Below are 11080 nucleotides of genomic sequence, written 5' to 3'. Positions count from 1 at the left end.
GCAGATCGGCCCGTCTGACATCTCTAATCTCGAGGTTTTATAATGCTGAATTAGATAATACATTAATACCTCAAGTTGAACTTTTAGATTTTTAATCCGGTTTGACTTTTGCACATGTGCTTAAGATTAAAGTCAATAACCATTAAAGCCGGTTCTGTTAGCTGCTTATCAATTAGTTAACGTCGTATCTTCTTAAATGGGCTTCTAAATTTAATTCTACCAGGTGAAATTTGTACAATAATTTTTGTTAAATAAAAATTAACAAAGACAACAATGTTTACAAAATTTACAACAATTAAGAAATACGGAGATATATAGAAATTTTCTTTTATACAGGGGATAATTGGTTGCAGCGGTAGATGCTTTTGACAGCCAAAATTTAATTTAGAAATATATATCAACCAAGTTTTTTTTTCTTAAAATATTCACGGCAAACAAATATCTACAAAGTTAAAATATGGTTGTAGAAATATTTATTTCCGAAACAAAAAAATAGTGCTTTACAAAGTTACAGTATAATAATTTACAGTAAATAAACTTACAGATTAAATTCTACATCCAAAACCATAAATGGCTCATTCCAATCACCTCAATAATGATTTTAGGGATTGTTGTTTCTTTAACTTGATCTTTTGTTTTGTCGTCTGAATTTTATTAATAAACTTAAAACAAAGGTATGTAAGATCAGAACCAAAGCCTGCGATTGCATATATTTACATCCAGATACATAAGCTGACGGGTAAACAAGTAACCCAGAGACACATGCCAAAGACTTAACGGAATCAGTTCCAGAACCAGAGTGACAAAACAAAAACAAAAACCTAAAATAGACTGTCTCACTTTTTTTTTTGACTTAAACTTGTTTTATTCATCTTCTTCCTCCCTCCAATAGACTTATAACTAGATTTAGAATTAACAATCGATTTCATCTCTGAAGATAAACTATAGTCCTCGCATTAATAAACAAATGATTGGAGATACGCATACCTCAAATAATGCACCCAATCTACTGAAGCCAAGAGAACACATATGTGCACAATCATCACGGAAACCGCTATGACGCAAGATTGGGTTTCAGAATCTGCCTGCAAAAACTAAATCTTCAAAAACTCAATCAACCAATCAGCTTCAGTCATCAGACTACCGGACTCAATAGACCTTAAAGATCGACCATCCGAAAAGACCATTAAAACCAAAATCCAAAACAAAAAAAATCAAACCCTTCAACGTGATCTTTGTTGGGCCAAATTCTTTCTATATATAATTGGCTATCTCTTTCAAGTTTTCATTAAAAAAATTTTTTTGACTTCGAAGCATATCAGGCTCAGTGACATGGATCTTTTTATTATAAAACATTAAATTTAATAAGTCACAGGAATCCAGCCTACAAAAACAGAACTGAGTCATATTAAAGAGCCAGTCCTTGAATACTAATTAATTAAAAGATCTATAATGATTTGATTAGAATATGTTACCGAAACGCATCTGGCTATGTTCGTTCCATTCCAAGACACAGTCTCGTGATCGACTTCTCATCCATTATAATCATCCTATGTTCAATATTTCTCCAACACATCGAAATTCTTTGCCATCAAATCAAATCTTTCTTCTCAATCTTCACATGTTACGCATTTGATCATCTGACAGCGATATACACCAGATATATACACCAACCTAAAGAGAATCAATATCGTCTTTGCATCCAACTTCTTATATTTTCTTTTTTTCTCCAGAAAGTTAATATATATATATATATATCAAACCCCAAATGGTGAGAAATTTTTATATAGCGTTTCGTGCTACCTAATTTTATGGCGTTTCTGGTGAGTCTTTCCTGAATGGCCTTAACTTACTCGTGTTATTTACTTGAATAAGAGAATTTTTTTTTTCAAGTAGTCTGTTCAAGGAAAGTAAATATATATCAAAGAGTTTTGGTTCGTTTTGATCATCATCAAAGTTTTGCCTTCTGATTAAAGAATCTGAACTTGTAGATTTAGTTCAAAGAACTTCGATTTCTTGATCAGAACTTGAAAACTTGGGGCTCAATCATGATTATTACCAGACATAAAAGAGATGTAAACCTGTTTGTGCTTCAACTAGGAGCTGCCTTAGCCATATCATTCGCCGGATTGCTCTTTTCTCGATTTAAAAAGCAAACGAAAAGAATCGGGCCCACTTTGCCTCCTCTTCGACCTCAATCTCCTGGTTTGCGTTTATGTCTTATTGCTTTTTTTATTATGTGACTATATTCTATTTACCAATTACTTGGAGGGGTTTTGAAAATTTTCAGATCACGGATACAGAGGAAGCCCTAACAAATCCGTTGATGTAAGTAGGGGTTATTGGTTCTATGATTTTAATGGATTTGAGAATTCTTCTAGGATTTAAGAAATCCGTTGATTCTTAAATCAGACATATAGATTTCGAAATCAAACATACGGAATTCAGAATCAAAATAAATGGATTATTAAAATCAATCAAATGGATTTGCAATAAATTCAGCTTTATAATAAAACAAAGTATATTGCATCCATGCATTCGATTGAGAGTAGGTAGAATTCGTCTCTCTACCGTAAATTTGCTGAATGTACCATTACTGTCACGCAAACACGAAGCAACAGCATCTAAAAGTAAATCGATCAAAGTTTTATTTTCTTCAGGACTCCATTGAATATATGAACCTTTTTCTCGTTCTTGCGATGGGTCTTGTGTTTCTTGATGTGATTCTCCCATTGATGCTTCTGGTTTTAGGTTTTATGTGTTTGTGTGTTTATAAAATTATGTATGTATAATGAAGATTATATAGAAATCATGACACATGTTATGGAAAACGGAAAATCAATATAGAAATAATAGAAAATAAAAAAATCAGGAAATATAATTTTTTGTTCAAAAGAAACGACATACTCCTACCAAAAAAGAAACGATGACATATTCTACTGAAAAATGGAAGTTGGTGTTATAATAGAATATTGCATGATGAAAGTGCCATGGATTATTTGAAATTTTTGTTGTATACGTGAGATATTGGACATTTTTTGTTAGAGAAAAATTTATAAGACAAATCCATTCAAAATAACAAGCTATAACTCAATATTTGTTTCTTTGTATTTTACTCTCTAAAACACTTATAAATCTATTCAAATCCAAATTCAAATCAAATGCTTAATCAAATCCTTACTATTGAATAACACCTAATTTTGAAATCTATTTTAAAATCATAGAACCAATAACAATGAATTTGAATACAGATTTTAAAATCATAGAACCAATAACACTAGATTTTGCTTGGATTTTCAAATCCATTAAAATTATAGAACCAATAACATCCCCTTAAGTAAAAAGTTTGTTAATCTCATGAGCAGTTTATGCTACAACTCGCTATTTATGGTTTGACTTATTTAGTTTGCAGATTGATTTGCCTTCTGATTGTAGAAACTAATAAGGAAATATAGAAAGGAAACTATGAATAAAGAATATAAAGATTTCTATATTTATACACTGATAAACTATATGTTTAAAAAAGACTAGATTTTGACCCGCGCTTCGAAAGCGCGAGTTTTTGAGATTATATTATAATATAAAGTCATATTATATTGAAGAAGAGAATTTTTGAAAATTATATATTCTATGAGTAGTTTATTTAAGATTTTATATGTACATTTTATATAACTTTCTCTTAGACCTGGATATTTAGTCCGGACCAAAGACCAAACCGAAACTGACTCAAAACATAGATTTGGTTTGGGTCCGGGTTCAAAGAAAATTACGTAATAGGTATTTCTTTTAGACTCGTGGGTCTTTGTTTGAGTTTGGATTCTACCTGAGACCTAGTCGGAAATATTTTGTGTATATTAAGTATATTAGGGTATTTCGAATATGTTTCTGGCATTACATATATTTTTTAAGTTTTGAGTTTGGATTTACAATATTTTTGTGTTTCAGGTAAAATTTGAATTTTTTTTTAAAAAAAATTGGGTACTCGGATAAAATTTTGGATAATTTTGGGTTCATCGGGTCATATTTCGAATAAAATTTTAGATTTTTAGGCATTTAAATATTTTTTGATTTTTTGGAGTTTAAATATTTTTCATGTTTTGGGTATTTTTCATATTTTTAGATAATTCGAATCTTTTTGAATCCTAAATAACCGAAATGATATGTCCAAATCTGATATACTTACCACTGAGTTTGTGGAAATATTTGAAATATATACTGCAAAGCTTTATTTATATTTATAGGTTATAACCCGTTTTCTGACGTGGTATTTTAAAAATTATAACCAAAGAAAAAAAAACTTCAGCATGCTGATTAGACATGGAACTATAAACCGAGATCCAAAAGTGAATCAAAACCGAAGCAAAAAAAAAACTCAAAACTAAATTGATATTCACAAATAACTAAGTGGTTCATATAGATCTAAAACCGAAAAATCAAAATCGAAGTTTTAGAAAATATATTATTTTTTGATAAATATAGATTTCAAATATGGTGGTTCCTATGATTGAAGAGATATACAAATTTTAAAAACGTGATTTTTTTTCAAAATATACTGGTTTCCATATCTCTGTTGAAAAATTTAATATTAATCTACTTATGTAAAGTATTCGAAATTTAATAACAATGTAATTTTAGAAAATAATTTTTCGATCATAAAGATTTTTAACAAAACTTTGAAATTGTTTTTAGAACTCAATTCTGAAACACTTAAAGAAAGAAACCATAGTACTTTTCTATTCAAAGAGACACTTAATCATATATAACATGAATATGTTTGCATCTCACGTAATTGCAATAGGAGGTGGACCAAGAGGTTTTAATATTTCATGTCTAACTATTGCATAATTAAGAATATTATAGTATTTTATAGTTTTCATGTGAATATTATATATTTTAGATGTCTCACCATTTTGTAGTGCAATTGTATTGCGGTATTCATTTTTTTGTTTTATAAATTTATATTTGTTTTCCGTTTTAAGTGTTAATATTTTTTTATAAATTTAGATTGCAGATGTATCATATATTTGTCAAAATATATTTATTAGCTATTATTTTATTGTTTCCATATTTAAAAGTGGGATTTATTACGTGTATTTGAGTTATGGTAACTGAATATATTTGATGAAATATTGATTACAGATCGATTTTTTTTATATTGCTAAAAGACCATAATTTTTTTTAATGCTATCCATGTTTTCAAACAATATAGATATATAGTGCTATTCTTGTTTCCAAACAAATCTAAAATATACTTCAGTTTTAATAATATAGATATATAACATGAATATGTTTGCATGTAACGTAATTGCAATAGGAGGTGGACCTGAGAGGTTTTAATATTTCATGTCTAACTATTGCATAATTAAGAATATTATAATATTTTATAGTTTTCATGTGAATATTATATATTTTAGATGTCTCACCATTTTGTAGTGCAATTGTATTGCGGTATTCATTTTTTTGTTCTATAAATTTATATTTGTTTTCCATTTTAAGTGTTAATAATTTTTTATAAATTTAGATTGCAGATGTATCATATATTTGTCAAAATATATTTATTAGTTATTCTTTTATTGTTTTCATATTTAAAAGTGGGATTTATTACGTGTATTTGAGTTATGGTAACTGAATATATTTGATGAAATATTGATTACAAATCGATTTTTTTTATATTGCTAGAAGGCCATAATTTTTTTTTTAAATGTTATCCATGTTTTCAAACAATATAGATATATAGTGCTATTCTTGTTTTAAACAAATATAAAATGTACTCCAGTTTTAATAATATAGATGGGCAAATGATAAAGATGGGTAAAAAAGAAAATCATCCATAATAATGAGATAAAAAGAGAAATGAGTCGTTGTAATTAATTCTGGACAGCAGAATAAATAATATACTACCGAACTTAATTAATTCCAGCAGATCTTACTTGTTTCTAGGAATACAAATGATTGTAAAAATGATTATATTTTAACATTGTTTCTTCGAGTTAGACAAATGGTGATGAAACTCATTTACTGTAAAGTTTGTTTTGCTTTTTTTTGTTTCTCTTGTGCAGAGAGGAGATTCAGAAACGCCTAAGACTAGTAAAGAAGAGACTTCAATTGGTTTTTCGCCAAGAAGTGAATGTGATGTTGATGAAAAAGATGTGTTTCTTTTACCGGAGTTTGAAGATGAAGTTAACAAGTTAGATTTGTTGGTCTATGATGATGAATGTGAAACCCCAAAGTCAGATTTATCTGCTCTTCTAGCGTTTCCTAGCACAGAGGAAGCTGATCGTGAGAATGAAATTAAGCGATTAAGAAACGCGGTGAGAGCGTTACGTGAGAGAGAGAGGTGTCTTGAGGATAAGTTGTTAGAGTACTATAGTCTCAAGGAGCAGCAAAAGATTGCAATGGAGCTTCGAAGTAGACTGAAACTAAACCAAATGGAGACTAAAGTTTTCAATCTCAAGATCAAGTCGTTGCAAGCCGAGAACGAGAAACTCAAGGCTCATTGTTCAGACCATTCTAAAGCAGTCTTGGAGCTGGACATGGCTAACTCTCATGTTGAGGTGCTTAAGAAGAAACTCAACATCAAAACCCAACAACACGTGGAGCAGCTATTGTCACTTAGAGAACGAGTGGCCAAGCTGCAAGAAGATGAGATCAAGGCTTCTTTACCTGATCATGATGCAGCCAAGATGATGCATAGGCCAACGGACTTGGAAGGAGAGATCAACGAGCTTAGAGATTGCAACATGAGATTACATTTTGAGAATTATGAACTTGCTGAGAAGCTGGAGTCTGTTCAAATCATAGCAAGTTCTAAGCTGGAGGATCCAGAGAAGGTACTTGTCAAACTTTCTTTAAAAACAAGAACTGAATCTTGATTTTCCTTACTTTTTTTGTTTGTTTCAGATGGAGACATTAAGAAACGATGGTAACAGATTGAGGAGTGAAAAGGAAGAGTTGAAGAAGGAGATAGAGCAGCTTCAAGGAGACCGATGCAGTGACCTGGAGCAGCTTGTTTATCTCAAATGGATAAATGCTTGCTTAAGATATGAGCTAAGGACTTACAAGCCACCCGCGGGTAAAACTATCGCTAGGGATCTTAGCACTACTTTAAGTCCTAACTCAGAAGAGAAAGCTAAGCAACTGATTCTTGAATACGCACACGAGGAAGATCATACAGATTATGATGATCAATGGTCATCTTCTCAGGAGGAAGCATCATCGATGATCACTGACTCTATCTTCTTAGATGATTCTTCTGTTGACACTTTGGCTGCCAAGAAAACGAAAAAGTCAGGGAAGAAGAAGCTTATGCATACGTTGATGAAGATCTTACACGGTAAAGATAGTACGCAGGAACGTAAGAAGAGAGCTGGTTCTTCGGAACCGAGTAGCTCAAGCACAGGTGTTTATACCACTCATACTAGGCTTCGACCATCTCATTCGATGGACTTCCAGATGTTGCTGTGTGGCAAAGACGAGGAGGAAGAGTTTAAGGATCACATCAGGATGTTACGAGGTAAGAGTCAAGCAGCAAAGTCATCCAACCATGGAGAAGAAGAGTGTTTGGAATCAGATGAACAGAGGAAGAAAGAGCTGGTTAAATACGCCGAAGCGCTTAGGAAGTCTAGTTCCACGAAGAAGCTTCATAAGAAATCTGCGTCGTTTTTCTTCTGAGTAACGAGACTTCCTGTGTGTAAAGATACTAGCTCAAAGTTGTAAATTTGTGGAGCAAAACAAATGGGTTGCAATTGGATTATTAATTTTTGGAAAGGAATAATTTGGAATGGATTATTCCATTAATTATTATTTTTTTACATTTAACTTTAATGGAATAGAATGAATTCTATTAGTTTCATAACCATTCCAAAAATTTTGCAAAGAAAAACATCCATACACAATTCTGATTTGGAATAGACAAAATGCATATATTCCATTTTTAACCAATTTTAATTATTTTATTTCATTTATTTTTATTCCATTAATTTCATTTCATAGTTATATAACATTTAAGCTCCATGATCGGCTCCATCGTCCCATTCTATGCCTCCATTTCCGCCTTTGTCTTCCAACTTTTGTGCCATTGAGAAACGATTTGAATCTGATGATAGAAATAGATCGTGTCAACTTTATCAATCTGAGCTATTTGCTAGATTATGTAATTAAAATCGAAAAAGAGAAGGGAATTTGCGTTATATAGCGATGAAAAAAAAATTAAGTAGAGGACAAAGCACTGTGCTATTTTTAATAACCCAACTATGCCCCTATCTGAATATCGACTACCAGCATCTGGCACTACGATCTTATGTATCTAAATCTCTCTCATCTATTTTTTTAGTTTGTTTATTTACAATTACTAGAATAAGTATAAGTATAACATGTTATCAGTAGACCGATATTGGAGAAATTGAAACGTACCTTGCGAGATGTCCCGATCGTGAAGAGGCCATCTTATGGTACAAACATGATCCTTATAATGCCCCAACAATCTGCATGCTCAAAGGAAAAGAAGATAGGTGTAATGTTTGTTATTACTACAAGATGCAGATGTTCTTGGATATGATAACCTGACCATTGCATTCGCCCTACCCAAAGATCCGTTTACTTGAATTCATGATTCTCTTTTATAAATATCCTGTTTTGTTGAACTTTAAATATTCCAGTACATGTGTTTAATATTAACGGATCTTTACTTGGTTATCAAAAATCATTTGGTCATACATACTCAAACTTTGGTTATACTATCATTTCTTGAAATGCAAGTTTACACTGTTTCAACACACATCCGCACCAACGAGCATAAGCCCATGCCTCACAATCATAACCAATAAACATTAAGCCCACTAACCAAACTTCTAATTTCAAAACATAGTATACAACTCACCACTCAAATTCGAGATAAACATCAAATAAACAATTATTAAGAACATGTAATACATAACACATAATGATTCAATAAATGTATGTATCTTGATCCAACATTATAGCACACGATACATTTTTAACTAATTATATTATATTATGTTTTTCATGTTCCGTAATAAATTTACAGTAAAATTTTAAAATAAAATAATATATTACTCGGTATAACAAATGAAACAATTTAGAAGGTAATAGAATAGGTAAAACAACCACTAATAATACACTGAAACTCATAATATATTAAAAATACAAGTACATTCAATATAAACAAAATATAAAATAATCAATGTTTTGAGTAACCACAACAATAAAAACTCGAATAATACTTACTATATGTAAAAATTGAGCAAACATTTTGTTAAGAGATGAATTTATTGGGTTCTCTGAGGATGGGTTTTAAGTAAATGATAAAGTATGTTTTCATAATTTAAGCAAACAATTTTGCTCATGATCCGAGAGTACTATTTTGAAAATCAAAATATTTAATCTTTGACAAAAACCAAAACAGGATTACAACTTAAGCATTAAACGATAGTTGTAAAGTTAGGTCAAATGCAATAAACACACACCACCAATGTACATAAAAACAATGTCATATGCCTACAACATAAATTGTAATCAAACCAGCCACAAAAGAATCATGTAAAACAAACTGGCCTGAACCAAAAAAAACAATATAATAAACAAATTTAAAATTTTATTGGAATCAAAGTGGTCAATATTTTTGATGTTGTAACAAAGCTTAACATGCACAAAAGGATTTGAATTCTTCAAGGTTAAAAGACTAAAAGTAAAGTCTTTAGATATTGATCTTTAGCATGATTCTTTCGGTAACAATAACACTCCAACCAAGACAACTTTATATAGCTAAAATGTACTATAACACTCCAACCAAGAGGACTTTATATAGTTAAATTGTTCTCCAACATACTGTGTCACACATACAAATTTTCTCCGATCTTTAACCTCAGGAAAATAGTCATCCCACATAAGAACAAATGCCGACCCTAGTATCATATAAAAATGTGTTAATAACAAAACTCTTCCGTCTATAATACCATCAAAATTTTAAACGAGATTTCTTGATAATTAGCATTTTGCTATTAAAAATGACGTGTGTATTTTCTAAAACATGAAAAACGCAATATTTATTTTTAAATAACGTCAAATATGATGCATTCTTTAATAAATCTGAAACTATTAATCCGTACAATAAAAAATCTAACATCTTAGATTGTCTTTATGATGAAACTTGACAATTACATGAAAAACTTATAGAATTTTAAGGCATCTAAGGACTAAGATCAAACATAAACTTTTTAATATTAATTGTTAGTATGAATATGTGGATTGCTTAACTTTAGGGATGGCAATTGGTACGTTAACCCGCGGGCCTAACCCGTAAAGTCCCACTGCGGGGCGGGCTTGGGCTTATATATCTTAGGCCCGAGATATTGTGGGTCTTGCGGGTTGGTCAATTTCGGGTATGGGCCAATGCGGGGCGGGTCGACGCGGGTTTGCGGGACATTCGAGACCCGCGTGTCTTCTTCACCAGAGACATTTGCGTTCTGCTCACCGACGAAAAAGATGAGAAATGGCGACTGTGAAGGAAATTTTGGACCTTCTCTTCCACCCGTTGACAAAGTTCACCACCGGGCCTTATCTTCTTCATCGGTACCTTCTCTTCATCTTTGGTCTACAACCGTACTTCTTTTCGTAGAGAGCACCACCGGAGCTTCTCTTCTTCCTCGATCTACTACCATAGCTTTTCTTCTTCCTCGTTCTTCTTCCTCCATCTACCACTGTAGCTTCACCTCTTCCTCGATCTACCACCATCTACCATCGACACAGGTATATGATTTCTAAACCATCTACACAGGTATATGATTTCTTCATCTCGGTAGACACGAGTTAAAGTTAAATCTTTGCATGTTATTTATATCACTCGCCATTCTATACTGTAATTAGATTAAAAATTTACAATCTGCTACTAAGTTACAGTATTGAGTTCAAGAGTTCGTTTGCTTTGTTTGACTTGACTAGTTGACTTAAAACATGATGGTTGTAGACTTTAGTGACAAGAAGTTATCAGTTTTTTTTTTTTTATGTATGAGCTATTTTGTTTGAAACTTTGATTGTTTTAAAGTTTTACTATTAATTGTCA

The 11080-nt window shown here is 31.4% G+C and overlaps 1 protein-coding gene and 1 long non-coding RNA gene across 3 annotated transcripts; one reads left to right on the top strand and one right to left on the bottom strand.

Moving 5' to 3' along the window:
- Positions 1-703: 703 nt before the first annotated feature.
- LOC106299724 lies at positions 704-2270 on the bottom strand. 2 transcript variants are annotated; one of them, XR_001261852.1, is made up of 3 exons: positions 2082-2270; positions 1476-1640; positions 704-1094 (listed from the first exon to the last, which is right to left on the bottom strand). It is a non-coding gene; the product is annotated as an uncharacterized LOC106299724 (long non-coding RNA). The 2 variants fall into 2 exon arrangements; XR_001261853.1 differs by having other exon boundaries at positions 704-1085.
- LOC106299723 (protein CHUP1, chloroplastic) lies at positions 1664-7851 on the top strand. The gene is made up of 5 exons (XM_013735758.1): positions 1664-1823; positions 1992-2205; positions 2291-2328; positions 6060-6830; positions 6901-7851. The coding sequence occupies exons 2-5, from the start codon at positions 2049-2051 to the stop codon at positions 7669-7671; spliced, it is 1737 nt and encodes a 578-aa protein (XP_013591212.1). The 5' UTR covers positions 1664-1823; positions 1992-2048; the 3' UTR covers positions 7672-7851.
- Positions 7852-11080: the final 3229 nt, after the last annotated feature.

This window comes from Brassica oleracea, chromosome C6 (genome assembly GCF_000695525.1).
Source record: "Brassica oleracea var. oleracea cultivar TO1000 chromosome C6, BOL, whole genome shotgun sequence".
Lineage (NCBI taxonomy): Eukaryota > Viridiplantae > Streptophyta > Magnoliopsida > Brassicales > Brassicaceae > Brassica > Brassica oleracea.
The sequence above is the reverse complement of the archived record's forward strand: the minus strand, read 5'-3'. Positions and strand labels throughout refer to the sequence as shown.

Coding starts and splice junctions, on each gene's coding strand:
- LOC106299723 (XM_013735758.1), top strand. CDS start 2,049: ATGATTATTACCAGACATAAAAGAGATGTAAACCTGTTTGTGCTTCAA. Junction 2,206..2,290: donor TCTTCGACCTCAATCTCCTG/GTTTGCGTTTAT, acceptor GAAAATTTTCAG/ATCACGGATACAGAGGAAGC. Junction 2,329..6,059: donor GCCCTAACAAATCCGTTGAT/GTAAGTAGGGGT, acceptor TCTCTTGTGCAG/AGAGGAGATTCAGAAACGCC.